The 17,858-nt window shown below is 43.1% G+C and overlaps 1 protein-coding gene across 2 annotated transcripts in view; it reads right to left on the bottom strand.

Annotated features, from left to right (window-relative positions):
* The window catches only part of LOC138260781 (retinoic acid receptor responder protein 2-like), a 334,350-nt gene that overhangs the window by 242,421 nt on the left and 74,071 nt on the right, over positions 1–17,858 (bottom strand). For both annotated transcript variants that reach the window (XM_069209235.1, XM_069209237.1), the window contains one exon: positions 15,879–15,983. In XM_069209235.1, coding sequence (XP_069065336.1) covers positions 15,879–15,983 — 105 coding nt within the window. The remainder of the gene's footprint in view (positions 1–15,878; positions 15,984–17,858) is intronic.

The following is a 17,858-nucleotide window of genomic DNA, read 5'->3' as shown; positions in this document are numbered from 1 at the left end:
ATATATATATATATATATTTTTTTTAAACAGATCTTATGAAGAATAATAATTAACTCAAAAGAGTTCCCTCCAATGTACTGATTCAATTGATCCTTTGAAGTAATTGTGTAGGTTTTGTACTTCATTCAGTAACATGTTCCATTACAGAAGAACATTTGTTGGTCTATACAGAGCCAGCAAGTAAGAGCCATTTTCAATTGTGCAGCACATGTGAGCTATTCTCTACCGTTGTTAGCTGGCAAGGATATTTCTTATTTAGAAATTACAATTTGTGTTTTTGTAAACCATGTCTTTAGAAACACCACTGTAATGTAATATACTGTTAATGCCATTACTGATCTGTCATGACAACTATTTTGGAGAGTAACTCAAGTGACATGTAAACACTAAGGGGCAGATTTAGAGTTTGGTGGTCGGTTTACTTCATGACAAACTTGATGGCTATCCAGTCCGCCGATTATGATTCAACCAAATGTTATTTTGTAGAATGAAATCATGCTTAGTCACGCTTAAATTGACATTAGCTAATATACCCCTGTGTTTTAACATGGCTAACACTACATGTATTTAATTTTATTACCGGTAGTGTAAATTTGAGGTATTCAGAAAGCTTGTTAGTGAGAAAGCCTTGATAATCTGCTACGTCATGGTATCACCTTGCTTTAATGTGATTGGACCATTTTCCTGATAACTATGTGTAGGTTTTCAGAATGTTAAATCTGTGGTTTCTATTATAGTGCCGAGTTTAGTTGATCACTTCAGACTAATTTAGGTAGAGACCAGATTAAGACTTCAGATTGAAATAGAGCAGGCTTTAGATTTTGCTTTGAGGCATGCCTACTGTTGGATTATCTTCTGATCTATAAGACTTTACATTAACCAGATTTGCATATTACTATATAGTATTTGATGCATACACAACTTGATTTGAATGACAACTGAACTGATATTTTTGCTTTCTGCAAACCATTAACTTTCATTGAACCTCCAAGCTTTGAAACAGATTACTTTCTGTAATTTCGTGGAGCCGAATGTGCTTCACATATATAGGCATATTTACAAGAAATTGACGCATCAGTATTGATGCACCACTTTTCTTGAGTCGCCTCTGCCCCACCTAATGACACCATGGTGGTGCCGTAGTCACAACATTTTTTATGCTAATGTGGCGCTCTGCTGCACAAGTGTCAAGAATTTTGATGCTAATGTAGCAAAACACAGGGAGGCTCATTGAATAAAATGGTGCGTCATTTTAATGCTTGCTCTGAGCAGGCGTAAAAAATGACAGAAAAAATGAACGTTGAAATCTTGTAAATTTCACTGCTCCTTTTTTTTCAGGCCTCCCAACGTCAGAAGGCCCCCCCTTGCATGCATTATGTCTGATGTAGGCATGATGTGGCGCAAGGGGTTGCAAAGTGGCGCAATGCAAGTATTGCACCACTTTGTAAATATGGAATGGGGTGAAAGCCACCTTAACGTAAAAAAATGACGCTACGGTGCGGCAAGGGTCTTGTAAGTATTCCCCATAATATTGAATGTGTTTAAATTGTGAAAAAAGGCTCAGTCTTGGAACTTGATCCATCTGATAGTGCTTTACAGTTCCTGAATTTTTCCACACAGAAAAGTGCTAGCCATAACCACAGTACCTCTGAACAGTATTACCCAATTATGTGCCTTACTATGCCCACTCTGTGTCTCAGCTTTTTGTACCCCTTATCAACAAGTTTTCTCTGTGATTGACCATACAGCTTCCTCCTCCCATACTCCAGAGATCCCTCTCTGTGGCTTCATACTTTGCCCCACAACCTACGTGCACTGGATACTACTTCTCCATACTCCCTACTCTCAAGATACTACCTCTCACCTTGTGCACTAGATGTACTTTCTGCAAGACTTTACCACCAACTATTTCCTTCTTCTGAGTCGCAAGTGTTCCAATTGCCTAAACACCCCTCCACTAACTGCCTAAGTCTCAGATTCCCTCTCTGTGCCCCAGATGGTCTCCGTGCCCTCTGTATGTACCTCAGACACCTATTCCTTCTGAGTCTCTGATTCCATATCTACTTGGACCACAAACATTTACCACCTGTAAATGCCATCAGATGCCAATTCTCTCAGTGTCACGGATGCCCTTAATCCATGCCTCCCACATTTTGTCTCATAGTGCTTTACTTTTTTTTTGCTACCTACCTTTAAACTTCGTACTTGTATAGCGCACTACTCACCCGTTAGGGTCTCAAGGCGCAGTACTTATACCGCTGTGGAATCCCTCCTGGCTTTTCCCTGTGAGGTGCCCACTCCTGGGCAACCTCCAAGGTGAAGCCAGGCATCCCAGCGCTGTTGGGGCCATTGTGGAGATTAAGCAAGCTATTGCCCAGAGTTACAGAGTGGGACCCATGAATTAGATTAGGCACCGATGCGAGAATTACTAGGTCCGAGGTAATTGAGCTCAAGACCCGCTGAGGTGGGAATTGAACCCTGGTCCCGGGCCAGATTTCTGCATCAGGGTCTGCCGCTCTAACCATTGAGCCACACTTCTCCACTACCTTTGTGCCCCACCTGCTCCAACAACCGATTGTCCGCTATTACTCCCTCTACATATTGCTTTGCTGCATGCCCTGGTGGCCCCTGCCATCAACCATGAACTGTAGGAGCTTCATGATTTCCCTCTTGTCCAGCTGTTGGATCTTAATGGCCCCACCCTAACTGACTTATTTTTGTGCTCTGAATTCATGATTCAAAATCTTTATTTGGCACAATCATGATGGCCATAAAAGTACATAAAATACATCATCAATAAATATAAAACAAAAATACATCAGTAAACGATTACAAACAGTATACATAAACCCCCAGCCTCCCCTGAGACTCCTCACTACAATATATTAATGTTCTTGATGCTGTGTTGCCCCCATAGGAAAAGTGCAGTATTAAAATATATGGTCAAATCCTTAAGTGCAAATAAATAGTGTAGAGCACTTTTATAGTCTGTTATATTCTGTGCATGAAAGATTGGTTTTAGGTAATATCTTCTTAAATGCTCATACAAACCACAGAAAAGCAAAAAGTGTTGTGCTCTTTGCTTTGAGAGACCATCACAAAGACAGGGGGAGCGTATCTGGAGGTTGTTTTTTTCATTTCAGGGAAGGCAACTAAATTATGTACTATGCCCAATCTTAGTTTAGTTAAGAAACACCGATGCTGGATGTTGGTAACCAAGGACAAAAATTTTTGACATCCCTCCTGTAAGTCATTCTGCTTGTAAAAAACGACCGTAGACCAGTGCTTAATTTGTAAATAAAAACGTGCTGGTGCCCACCTCTTGAACACGCGGCTGCTGCATTTAAATGTGCGAGCACAGGATATTGGGGCAGCGTAATACTGAAGTCATCTCGGGCCTCTTCAATCCATTTAAAGCCGCTCAGCTGACTCTGGAAGCTTTCTGCTTTCTACCTTAGTGAGCTTTTTCCTCTTTCTCTTCATCCGTCTTTCCCAAATGTGTCTTTTGCTCACAGCAAATGCTTGAGGCAGAAGAATAAGCCCCGGCCCTCAAAAATAAGTGCCAGTGCTGAGCACCGGAAACAACAAGCACAAATTAAGCACTGCCGTAGAGTTACTAAATTCTATACACATTCTCTATTTCTGTCTGTAATTTAAAAAGGAGGCTTTAATTACAGTCTTACTAAGGGATAAGGTTCTAAGGCGATCTTGAATTACCAGTACATTGAACAAGTAAAAAAAAATCATATATATGACAGCCAAGGATTTTTGATAACATGATCTAGAATTAAACAATCTAAAATAACCGATTTAGTAAAACAAGTTTCGGATTTTACCCAAATGGAAAACCAGAGAAATAAAGGTTTTAATAGGAGCAGGCCTTTCAAAAAGTGAAACTTCCCCCTCTTATGTACAATGAAATTTGACGGAGTTGCTGGTGTGCATAGCAAGCATCTAAGGAAGGAATTATCCATAACTTGAAGGGAGTTACAAGGTACAGAGCCCCACAGGCCTACCCCCATATTTAACAGTTGATACCCCTCCCGCTTGGTGCATATCGCTAATTTCTTTAACTGTGTGGCTGCTGAGTTTGAGAGAACCTAAAATTCACTTCGGAAATTTGACACACCTTCATACAAGCATTTGGGATCTTTTAGGGCCATGTATCATTATTAGTAAATAAAATCCTAAAATAACAAAACATATTTGCTCTTGCAATTGGTGAACACCAATATAAAAAGTCCTGCACTTATTAATCTTTTCCCCACAAACCATTTCATATGTTTTCGTCTTGTTCATTTTCAATTTCCTAGCTTCTGTAATGTCCCCTAAAGCATTCATCAGTTTCTGCGGTCAGTAGGTTCCCTTGAGAAGAGGGCAGCATCGTCGACATAGGACAACATGGGAACAGGACGGCCAGTAAGCGTGTTAGCTTGCAGAGCCGGGAGAACACCATCGACCCCATTGAAAAAGAGTGAAAGCAGAAAAGGTGGCAATACACAGACCACCTGATTCCCCTCTTTATTCTAAACTAAGGGGAACGTTTCCCACTGGGGCTATACCAAACCTTTGCTGACAGATTTTCATACAACTGCAAAAGAAAACAACGTATGTCCTCCGGGGCACCAAGGGAAATCAGGGTATGCCAAAGAATCGAGTCGTCTACCAGGTCAAAAGCAATGCATAGATCAATGAAACATAGATAAAGAGACTCTACTTTGTCTTCAGTATACTTCCTGATAAGTAGGTCAAGATTTACAAACTGCTCCACTGTCTCCAAGCCTTTCCGAAACCCAAACTGAACCTCAGACAGGATAGATTTATCCACTGCCACTCTCCTAATCTCTATAAAAGCACATTACCCATCAGTTTGGCTGAGGAGTCCAAGCGGGAAATCGGGCAGTAACATTTATGTTCTGATTTGTCCCCCTTCTCAAAAATGGGTACTAAAATTGATACAGCCCAAGAAGAGAGAATTTTTGCCTCGGCAGTCACATTACGTACCTTAGTCAGAATGGGCCCCCATAAATTCTCTACTGCTTTAAGCGCATAAAATGGAACCTGGTCAGGTCCTGGAGCTTTACCTCCTGCACTCTGTTCTAAAGCAAGCAGAACATCTGCGAAAGTGATATGCAGCAGGGATATGATGCCTACACGATCCCCTGTCACCTATTGTAAGAGAGTCATCCTTCTTATTAGAATAAAAAATGTCCTCGAAGTGGTTGACCCATGCATCGCAAGTAACGAAGGAAGAAAGTTTGGATGATGAATCACCTTTTATAAAAGGGGCAATTACCATGTTCCAAAATAATATCATATCCTTTGTCTCAGTAGCCTGAGCCAGATTTGACCAGCTCTTCTCTTGTAATGCCCTTTTCCTGTGGCTAATGGCTGATTAAAGTTCTTACACAAATGTTAAAGTCAAGTGATCCATAGGGGAGCTATGCAGTGCAGTTTTCAACTGTTTGGAGGCTTGGGTCCACAAGTAATCAAACAACCCATGGTTCCTTAGTTTGCTTGGTCTGTGGAGGTTGTGTAAGTAATGTATTGAGTGACCCAGTAATCTGCCCAAAGGTACACAGTAACCTATTGTGGTCTACTTCCTCGCCCAAACTGTAGACAAACTCAACAGAGTTCATGCCTAACAGTTTTTGCAAAAACTAAAAGGATCTGTCCCTGCTCATTTCACACTCACACCACTGGGCCTCACTGGGATGACATTTATAATACATGTCATGCCTTTGACATCTTGAACCTGGAGGGGCAGTAAAATGACTAATGGATTATGATCACTTACTGCTGTTGCAATAATACAAACCAAATTACAAGTAGAGGAAGAAATCAAAACATGATCAATAATAGTACGAGCATATCTACCAATAAGGGAAGAGATCTGTTCACCAACATCCGTACAACTACTTTCCAACAATATAAGATCATATTTAAAAATGATGGAGTTCAATGCGTTCCTGTAGTTGTTGCGTGGGAAATGTAAAATACCTGCCCTCTCTGCATTGATTACACCACAAACCCATCTCGCAGGAAGAGGACATTTCTAGTTATTAAAGTCACCTGCCCATATAGCGATATGTTTAGAATGAATTGGACGCAAGAATACTTCTATTACTTCATCAAGGGCTTGAACAACTGCACTACAGGAGAAGTAGAGCACGTTGTTATAGAAATTGATCACCGCCAAATCAAGACCACCTTTGAAAGATAACCAAAGAAGTTGAGAGTGGGGTGAAACAGACACCTACCTTCTAATGCTGCCATGTAACAGGTTTGATATTAAAATCAACAAGCCGCCTTTGGCCTGCCTTGCTGGAGACAGTATGGCTCCCAGGAAATAGAGAACCCTTCAACGTGGATTCCGTCCACACACCAAGTCTCATGGGCGCAAGTGATGTCAAAGACAGAGATAATGTGAAGCTAATTTGGAGAATATAACTTTTTCAGGATCCCACACTACACTCCAAGCAGCAAATCGGCATACTCCGCTATGAGTCTGATTATTATTACTGTCGGGGATGGATCAGTGGAGGTAAGCGCAACTGAATTACCGTGAGTAATTAAGTAATGACAATGAAAAGAAGCAGGTGCTATGATCGTAGTCATGTGTGTGGGGTCAGGATTTAGCAGCCATCTAAACTGGTCCTTCGATCCACTCTCATGGCTACTACACACATTAAACAAATGGCAAGTCAATCACACCTGCTAGGATAGAAACAGGAACTGTATATACATCCGAATTACAAGTAGCATAAGAATCATACCCAGTCGCTCAGGGTGTGGGAATTCCCTGGTTCTGAGAAATAGGGTCCTGCTGAGGCAAATATTATAATAAATAATATAATGGCAACAAACATGTTTAGCTTCTTCCTCGAATGTCCAAAAAACAGATTTTGCACTATCCATGGTAATTTGAAGTTAATAATACCAGTCACCTGTATGGTCCACCGGCCCTTGTCCAATCCATCCCACCCTACAAATCAATAGGATGTTATTTGCCAGGGAGAGAGGGGAGTCCCTATAGCATGCCAGCCAATTCATGTGCTCATTTACAAACCCCTTGCACCGCTGGTGCATCACTTTTTTATGGGAAAAAATGATGCACCTGTGGTGCAAGTGGCTTGTAAATCAGCCCCTCAATATTTTGTTGGTTAATTTTTCCTGAGATTCCCTTTGTTCCTCCCACAAAGAAGGGACTCCAGCCAATATTACCACATAAGAGCAACATGCGGGAGGGAAATTCATCACAGGACAACTAATGTTCCAGGGAGGTCCATTAACCCTGGTCTTATCCAAAGGAATTGCTTTATCTTATCTATGTCCCTCCTTTCTAAACCCTTCCTCGCTTTGCAATAGGCACGAAGGCAGGTAAGCGCGATTCGAAGATCAGTTAGAAGCAGAGTTTGCGGGGTCTTGACTGGGGCTGTCCAATATGGATCTATTTGGTTACACAGAACCAACAGTACACGTCTGGTTACAATGACTAGGGACCTAGTTAACCCTGCTAACCAAACCTGGGACTTGCCCAACTAAGGACTGAGATTGCTTGGTATGGATCAGGTTAAATTCTATGGCTGCCAGGTGATGTATAACAGATAAAATGATGTCCTTAACTTTGATGAAACAGTCCTCTAACAGGTATACTTCTCACAACAGTTTGGACGCAAGTACTGCTTCAGAATTCTTCATAGATTACCAAATTGGCTGCATCATAACAGAAGGCGTAAGGACAAAACTAGTTTGGGTGGCAGCCTCCATATATTTATGCCAAGCCTTATGTCTATACCATGTAACAACGGTAGTTGGCTGAGGACTGGCTACGAGGGGGGGTGGATTACCAGATTGAATTTGCCTATTGTTAGTTTGAACGGAGATGGTTGGTAAAGACCCCATCAAGTTGGTTGAAAGGGGGGCCACATTGCCATCAGGTGCAATACCACAGCCAAGATAATGTCTCTGCCCCATTAATTCAATTTCGGTGGATATGACTCCCACAGCCATCTGTAACATCAAGTCCATTGAAGTGGTTTTAATGGGGGCTTAAAGGAAGATCCCCCTACAGCTTTTCTCCTGCCCACCACAGTTTGCAGGGTACAGACAAAAAGAGCAAACCACCAAAATAAGGGACAATAAAGCAGTACCTCCGAGTCAAAAGTGAAAGGGGGTGGCCCAGCGCAGCCTCTTCCAGGTTCCGATGGGCATGGACAGGTCTGCTCTTGGCCCAGGCTTTGCCCAGGTGCGTCCTGCACTACAGGATTCTGTATGCACTTTTAAGCGCAGGCAAGTGCGTGCGATGCCTTCTGGTGCAAAGTAATCTGGGGCCTTAAGTCCCTCAACGGCCCTCAGCAGCTCAGCAATGTCTAGAGCTGTGGGATTCCGTAGGCACTTTTAAGAAAAGGCAAGTGTGGGTGGCGGCTCCTGGCATGGTGTAATCTGGAACCTGAAGTCCCCAAACGGCCTACAGCAGCTCAGCAATGTCCAGTGCTATAGGGTTCCGTAGGCGCTTTGAAGCACAGGCAAGTGCGGGCGGCACCTCCTGGCATGGTGTAATTCGGAGCCTGCGGTCCCCCAACTGCCTCAGCAGCTCAGCAATGTCCCACGCTGTAGGATTCTATAGGCGCTATTAAGTGCAGGCAAGGGCAGGTGGGCCTGGTGTTCCCTAATGGTCCCTAGCAGCTCAGCAATGTTTCTGTGTTCTCAAATTCCCTCTTTCACACGTTATATCGTTACATTTTCCACCCCAATAGCCCAATAAAAGTGCACATATGTCTTCCTTCCCTTTTTCCTACAAGCCTCAAATCTGCACCTCCAATGTGATTTGCTCTGCTCCCAATGTACCCCCAACATTGTGCCCGCTCAGTCCTTCCTTGAAATGTATCTGGCAGCCTTTGAAACTGTGAGCCAGATTCCACCTCACCATGCTGCCACCCTTAGCTACCTTTTTTTTTACAAGTGTCCACTGTGGGCCCTTCTTGTTCCTAACGAGCTGTCATTACTAAGTGCTCCTGTACTCCTGTGTCCCCATCTACAAAGATTCAATACTAATTGTTCTTTATTTGTGTTTCCAGAAACCAACAATATTTTTCCTCAATTCCCTCTTGATGCCCCAGCCAGTTTGCCAATTTGCCGCAGGTGCCCCCCTCCCTTGCATCCAATTACTGAACATATGTGCCCTCAAAATGCCCAGATAAAGTTCTCCTAGGCGTAACACCATTGTGCTCCATAAAGTCTATCTGACTGCCCACAATGACCCAGATGCCACCAACTAAAATTGGTCCCTCTTAATGTCAAAATACAACTCCCTCCCAATGCGCCCCAATAACTACCCTCCTTTTTCCCCCTTCCTCATATTGCCCTAATTCTGGGCCTGATTCCCAAACTACACTTTGCAGTACATAAACTAGTACTCAGCAGTACTACTTACTCACTACAAAATACAGTTAATAAACCTACAACTGTAAAGCATCACCTCCACCTCTCGCATTGTTTCTATGAGGAGATCCTCAAACATGTAAGTTTATTACTTTTTGGTAAATGTGGGAGCGACCGTGGGAGTTCATGGAAAATGGGCATACTTACTACTAAATGAGAGGGATTTAGGGAGTAAGAAGGAGGGGGGTTAGGAGGATTAAGGAAGGTTTAGAAAGAAACCGACACCCACCCCCAAAAGAGTATGCCCACTGCGATTCACAAACCATATTTCTAAAGTTACATCAGCCATAATGGACTATTTACTTCTACCTTTTTTGGCTGTAATACCTCAGCATGCGTACATTTATTTCAGGGGTGAAGACCTAGAAGTCTGCAGTTTGGAGTAAATTTACACTCAGCAATGGCGAGTAGCTAAATGTAGTAAATTTAGAACAAAATGTAAGGGTAAATATGCACAAATAGATTTAATCAGATGTAAATTTAGCTTTGTAAATAGCCCCCTCCTTGTCCATTACTCAGTTGTTTTCCTTACATGTCCCTAGGCTTTCACTTACTCCTCTCCCCAGATGCCACCTCTCCGTTCCCCTACCTGATTTTACTCATAAGCTTGTCCCAAAGTAATGTGTCGCCTAACATCAATTGTCCTCTGTAAAAGGTCCTCCTTCTGTGGCCCAGATTTTCATTCACCACCCCATGCTCACCATTCACCCTTTGCTGCTCATCTGCTGATGCTGTGTTGCCAGGTCTAAAATCTAAAAGAAAAGCAATTAGCCTTGAAAGGAACCCCAAAACAACTTTACCTACTGCAACACGCCCCAAAACACTACATATCTTATCATAGGAAGCCTTTGATGAACCCAACCCACAAACCCTTCAAGGGAAGGTTTAACAGAAAGCTCTTAAACATTAAAAACAATGAATTCCATGAACGTTACGTAATCGTGCATTTATGAGGCATTAAATATGCATACTCTTTATTGTTTGCAGACCTAACGTTTGTGATGTGCAGAAAGGTGAAAACTCTTAGACTACTGCACAAACTAGGTGTATTCCATAGACTTGAACTCCCGAAGCAGCAATGCTCGACGTGTGATTTCTGCGTTTATTTTGTGCTAATAGTTATGATTCTATAAGGACAAAGAGTGCACATTCATGGACACCCTTATAAACGGTGTGCACTGCGTTGCTTAGAACATGTTATTATTCAAGTCCATCCAGGGACCTTGGCCCTCATTATGACTTTGGCGGTCTACAACGTAGACTGCTGAAGTCCCGCCAGCCACAAGACTGCCAGGAATGGCTGTCTTATGACTGTTGGCGGCTCTCTGCCAGAATTTGGGTGGAGAGCCACCAGCAGCCATAATGGTGGTCGGCGGTGCAATGGAGGCTGCTCTGATTGCACTGCCACATCATCACAACACCCCCACGCCTATTACGAGTTGGTAATAGGCGTGGCGGTGTTGTAGTGACAGGGTGCTGGCAGCAGAGCAGGACCCAAGGATCTGGACACCCACTGAGAAAAGGTAAGTGCCCGTCTGATGGGGGAGGGGGGTGATGAGTGATGTGTGCGTGCACAGGTGTGCGATTGTGTGATTGGAGGGGGGTGGTGTTTGAGTGCGTGTCTGTGTGTGATTGCGAGTGTCTGTGTGAGTGCATGAATGGATGCGGGGGTGGGCGGGTGAGAGTGTATGTGTGTGTCTGTATGAGTGCGTGAATGCATGATTGCATGTGTGTGTGTGAGGGTGCGTGCATGCTTGGATGGAGTGGGGGGTCTCTATGGGGGCTGGGGGGTCCCTACCGGCTTAGGGGGGACCGTGGCTGTGTGGAGGAGGCTGGGGGGAGTCACATACTGGCGACAGGAATGTAAATTTCTGTCGCCAGTATCCTTTCCGCCAGAGATTTCCTGGCGGGGTTGCTGCCAGGAAATCCCTGGCGGAAAGGAGACTCCAAATACCGTCTGTGGTCCATGGTGGACCGCCGGGGTGCAGGTGGTCCACCTTTGCCCCGGCGGTCTGAACACCCTCGTGGTACATTCAGTGAACTGGCTGCTTTACATCCTGTTCACAGCTGTGGTCATAATCTGGCAGTCCAGCACCGCCACGCCGTCGGTGGTGTTACCACCAGCGCGGCAGAGCTGGACCACTAATGTCATAATGAGAGCCATTATGTTTGGCTAGTGTAGAAGATGCCACGCACAGAAGGGGCACATGTCCACGGCTTGCAGTATCCACACACATCTACCTATGCTCTTCCTCACTAATGCATGAGCGATGATAGAGATTAGTTTGTTACATCATCTTAGAAAAGTCTGAATGGATCTTGATGGCCTGCTTAGAAGAGTGTATTTTACCATCCACATGATTAGAGTCCATGGGGCAAACTGTCCTCTCTCCATCTCGTAGTTTGTGGTAGCTATTGCATAGTGAAATATCGGGCACCCTCAACTTGCTTTATTTTACATGGAATGCCAAGCTGCTCATCATGTGGTGCCAGCCATCACCAGTGCTTAATTTAAACCAGTGATTGCGCTCATTTTTGGGGATCGACACTTATAATTCCTCAACAAACTTTGATCCAGAGCAAGAAGGACAAAAATACAAGAGGTAGAAAGAAAAAAGAGGGTTAATCAGTGACAAAGGGAGAAAAAAGTGATGAAAAAGAATCTGCAAGAGTAAGAAAAAGAAGCAGTGAGAGTCTGGTGGTAGATTAAAGAGGCATGAGGAGGAATCAATACCACACAGTCTTGGCACTCCACCCATCGATAGCCCTGGCACCTGAGCAAAATGTTGTGCCCCAGCACTTATTACTTTACAGATTAAGCACTGCCCATCACTGTACCTGTGTCTCCTTTGTAAATGAAGACCATCATTTTGGGAACATGCCCTCGCACGTTTATGGTGAGCAGTTGTGTAAGTCCCCCACATGAATCTGACTCCTGGATGGGCAGGGTAATGTCTTACATTAGCACCTACATCATCATTGTTCTGCTTCATCACACTGTGTTGGCCTTTGGGCCCACCTGGCTGTAGTTTGGATATTAAATCTCTCCACTCATAACTGAAAAATTGATGTCTTGCTCATTATATCTATATCAGGCTGAGGGTATATTCAGCTATTGGACGTATGAAGTATTTCTTTAGGCATCAAGAAGCGTTAGTATTACGTATATTTTTCTACTGTCATATCTGAAGATAACGACGAGTTAAACGTTAAAAGACTACAGGGTCAGCTCTGTATATTTTCGCCACTCTGTTAATGATTAATGTGGTAACTGCATGCTGTTTTAGCCATTTCGACCCATTGTTGACTGATCACTTGACAGTGCTAGCAGACCAGGAAGGAACCACAGACTGGAAAAAACGGTAGCATCCCTTTCAAGACCTCTTTTGCACAACACTAGTCAACCTCTTCTTGTGCAAATTTGACTTGCTACTCTTTCCCTCCCAACTTCATAAATCCTTGATCCAGTAATGAGTGGCCATATTTAAGGACGACTGGTCATCTTTGGTGACTACTGGCTATCTTTAGGGACTTCTGACCAGCTTTAGGGACTACTGGACATCTTTAAGGACACCCCATACAGGCTTGGCCCATTTGGCAAAATTATCAACCTGTAGTGACCACCTGACACCAAATGGCCAGTGTAAAGGAACCTCAGTAATGTACATCCTTACCCCTTCTTTGACATTGTTCCTCCCAATTGGCATTCTCCCAATTGCCCACTGTCTGAGGTACTGAACACTTATTAAGAGTGTTAAACATGCCTTGAATATCATGATAGCTCTCAAGTACTCCAGACATAAGCTTACCAAACTGAAATCCAAAAAAGAGTGCAATAAAAACCTCAACATTTTGCAAGTGCAGCAAAACGCCTCTGAAAGTCTCTAGATGGAAATCAAATCCTCACTATACTGTCACAGTGGTAAGAGTGGTAAGAGAGATTACAAACTCGCTTTTGTATGGCCAAAATACCATATTTTCAGTGCACGTTGCCAGTGCTGACACCTCACTTAAAGAACTGTTCCTCATATGGAGAGAAGCATTGTTCCATTCAGGCAGCTGCCTTTTCAACTGTTTCACAATGACTCTGTCAAGTCCTAAGGTACGCTTCCAGGTGAAGGCAGAACCCCTCTGGGACAGAGCCACCTTACCACTTGATACATCTGCCACATCCCTCGAGTTAATCGTATTCTCATAGGGTGTTCGTTTATTTTATTTGGTTAACACGGGACCTTTCAAGTTGAAATCCATTTCACATACAAAGCAAATTGTGTTAGTAAATAAAAGAGTAAAAGTGGGGGGAGAAAGGAGATGTTCAAAGCTGTGCAAGAACTTAGAATGTATCGAAAACAAAGATTTGTGCTTGTTCACGAGATAAGTCAAAGTCTAGCGAGTATTTCCTATCCAGACTCCCAGGTTGCCATCTCCATCCTAATCCTACCTTTTAATAATATGTCTGTCATTTATTACTAATGGGCGTGAGTCTACCGGCTCAGTCACGCCATCATCAACTGCTGCCCTTGGCACCTTGGCATGACAAACTTCAGACCTCTTTTGGACTTCTCTTGTGCGGCTGTAGCATAAATGTAAATGTGCATTTCAGGACCATTTACAATTAAATGGGTTTCACTGTGACTACTCTTATGGCTTCTGCACTCTTATGAATATCCAGGGCGAGCTGCTTCTTGCCTGAATGCAGGCTCAAGCCTCTGCCATGATCATGCTTGATTCAGTGGCGGACTTTGAACAAGAAAACCCTGCTTCATCTTGAGGCACCACCGCAGAAATGACAAAGGCATTGATGGAACAGTACTGCAATGGCTAGCTTCATTTCTCACTGACAGCACTATTCAGGTAAAGGTGGGTTTCCATCTGGCCTGCCTGACAAACATGCTGTTACCCCTGAGGTCCCTAAAGAGCACCAGGGGGTGGAGTGGAAGGGAAATCCCAGTTACGGCTCTAATTGTATTCAAAGTCTCTTTTCAGTACTTTTATGTGTGGACACAGGACCACCGTGCATGCACTAAGGTGCCTCTCTTGTCACACCCCTTCCACGGCACAGTCGACCCACTAAACTGTCTAGTGGGGGGGGGGGGGGCAGTGCCGTCTAGACATTAGTGCATATGTGTTTTCTGCATGCTGTATGCAGGTGGAAGGTTTAGCTGTTCCTGAACATATTTCCTCCCCCATGTCACTTCAAGAACTTCGACACGTAGGTCGCTTTCCCAGTGTATTTCATATTTGTGTTTATGCATGAGAAATAGATCTTCAATATTGGATATAGCCAAGCGATAACCCCATCGTTACCTGTTTGAGAACTTGGCCTCCAGTGTGTCTTCTCTCTGTTTGCAAAGGCCTTTGTTGCTTTTCTGTTTTCCCACGATAGTGATGTGTGAATCTATGATCCATTTCTTGACCGAAGCTAGGGTTGTCTCTAATTTCGTTTCTTGTAGCAAGTTCTCCCCCCACCCATCACCTAATGTTGGTGGGCTATGTTAGTCCCACCTAGTATTCACGCATACAGTTTGCGTTGTGTGTTACTGGTATCTTTGGAGAGGGGCATGATGTAATGTCTTTCTTTCTCATTAAAGATTGTCAGTGTTCCAGTAAAATAGCTCTGATTTGTAATACCAAGTGGGCACTAATCCTGCTCCAATGGGAAGCAATGGCTGTATCCATGGGGTCCCTTCAGGATTGTGGTTCCAGTCTAGAGCCAGTCTGATCTCGGCCATTTCAACGTAGGTTGGGATGTGGGGTAGGCCAAGTCCCCCTCCCTAGTTGCTTGGTATGCTGTGTTTCGGGACGACTCCAGAGGTTCTGTGTGTCGTAGTACAACATTGGAGAATCTCATTAGTAGCGTGAGAGCTACACAGAATAGGCATGGCATTAAATTAATTTTTAACTAGTTATTCTTTCCACCCAGGTCACCACCAGCGATAGATACTTATTTAGAGTCTTTAAGACTGGAGGGATTTTAGGATGGATACTTAATCTGCAGCCTAAGTCCTTACCACATCACTCAAGCGATGGAAAAGCTCTCTTCAGGTTTCTGAGTCAACACAGCCTGGACTGACCTCAATGGCTTGTACAATACTTTTTCACCCAGAACCCTCTGCTCCTGTATCTCCACTATCTAAAAATCAGGAAAACATTGAAGACCCATCTGTTCAATGTTAAAAAAAAAAATAGTGAGGATACGCCCTTTCAACGTAACCAATAGGCTGCCAAAGAATCCACAGTGATGTGAGTGTTACACACGATTTCTAAAATATCTTCTGCCTTTATCTGCTGCAAAAAAATGTCAGCCCCATACCCTATAGCACTCGACTTACAACATGTCCAATATAATTTATCACTTGTTCGTAACCTTTCCCATGGCTAGTGATGCTGCTCTGATAAAAATTGTATTTGCACCAAATAGATCGACACCTACCCCAAATCTCCGATATGAACACTTCTCTGGCCGGAATCCTTCCTTCTTGCAGGAGGTCGGCTTTATTGTGAATTCAAGTGTGACGATCGCTCCTTCGGACACCACCTGGAGGGCATATGATGGAGAGTTCAGAAAACAAAAATCAAAGCAGTCTGAAATGAATAATAAAACCTTTTTGTTTAATATGGGTCTTACTGCCACAATGATTGTGTGACCATGTGGCTTAATGTCACGGGACATTGTTCCAATCCTGTGGCTTTCTTTCTGAAACCAATTTATTCTGATACATGTAGTCCAGTTAATATTGATTTTCTTGTGAACTTACAGTATAACTCCAAAAATGTATTAATGATGACTGATTTACAGCCTGATTTAGAGTCTGGTGGGCAGCTACTCCGTCACAAACGTGAGATATTTTGTCAGTAATAATTCAGCAAACCCAAGGATTCGGGGCTACTATCATTGGTGATGTCCTGAAGAAGATACCAGTGAAGTGACAAAGGTGGTCGAAATGTTGACATATTACATTGTTGACAATCATTTGGTGTGGGAAAGAGAGCAGAATACTCAGTAAGGGAGCGCTTGATCATTCAAAGTGCTTTGCATATTAGTCAGCAGTATTTTCTATATATTTTTTTTATGTCACCTGCCTGCTAAAGATCACCCTTGTCACAATTCACTTGGTACTGCGCAGTACCTGTGAATCCCCAACTTATCATTATTTTTTTTTGCAGTGAGTAAAACATATGCATGCAATTGTAACAGAAAAATGTATGTTTTTTTGTAATTGGACTTGCCAGGAGAGCCTAGGACATACATCTCTTCGAGGGAATCATTGTTTTATTCTGATTAGTTTGAAGGCCAGATTCCCAGGATTACTGGGTTGCCCTTTATTTGATCTAGCATGAGGACATAGGCAGCTTTCTTCTAGATGCAGCATTGTCTATCAAAATCGAAATCTCATTAAATCATACATCTCCATTTGATCCTCGGAACTCCTTTTATCACTTATTATTTTTAACAGACCCTAATACATTGTATAGATTCACACATTTTAAATAAAGAATATTCATTGGTAATTTTAGCCCTGCCTTACATATCGCAGAGCCTAGGAAAAGTACTGTGGTTTTCTAACCTTGTTTTTTCTGCTATGCAAGAACTACCATACTGATGCATGTCTGTGAACAAATGCATCCAAAGCAGGAGCCTGTGTTTGACCTCATGATCACTGGTTTGAATCCTGATGAGTTCACTCAGTCTTTCATGCTTCTGAGGTCAATAAAATGAGTTGGGTAACAATAAATATCTGATATTCAGTGCCAAGATCCACATCTGGGGGAACTTGTGCTTTACATCTATGCATGTTGTTGTTATTAGTTACTCGCCGGTAATGGTATATCCGAGCAGGGATGCTGTTCATCTAGGCCCACATTCTAAGTTCCTCGGAATTGCTAAAAGCCTCATCCCTGCATGCTTTTTCATCTTGTTGGTTTGTCATTCTTCATTCTTAGTTGCTGTAAAGTCTGTAAATTGTGATGTTGCTCTTCCAACTCTTTTTCCTCTCTCAAAGGTCACTGCTCTTCTGCCCACTCTACCCACTCTGCCCAAGCACCCTTTTGCATATAAACACCGAGAACATGGTAGTGCACTGCAATAACATGCAGGAAATAGTATAGTGCAACATGCAGTGTAATAATGTTGAGTTTTCTGGAAATTATGTCGGTTGAAAAAAATGTGTTTGCAGAACCAGCAGCATAGTTTTTTCCAGAAATATCTTCCTCTGTATGAGAAAGAATGCTTCTTATCAAAATCACATAAAGAGACACACAGTAGGGAAGCATTACCTGGGCAGAAAGCGATCTGTGATCACAGCACCGCTAGAGAGGGATAAAGTCTTGCTAAAGACTAAGGTCTTATTTAGAGTTTGGTGTAGTGGGACATCCGCCAAAAAGTGACAGATGTCCTATCCACCAAAAAGTG

The sequence above is a fragment of the Pleurodeles waltl genome, chromosome 10 (assembly GCF_031143425.1).
Source record: "Pleurodeles waltl isolate 20211129_DDA chromosome 10, aPleWal1.hap1.20221129, whole genome shotgun sequence".
Taxonomy (NCBI): Eukaryota; Metazoa; Chordata; class Amphibia; order Caudata; family Salamandridae; genus Pleurodeles; species Pleurodeles waltl.
The sequence above is the reverse complement of the archived record's forward strand: the minus strand, read 5'-3'. Positions and strand labels throughout refer to the sequence as shown.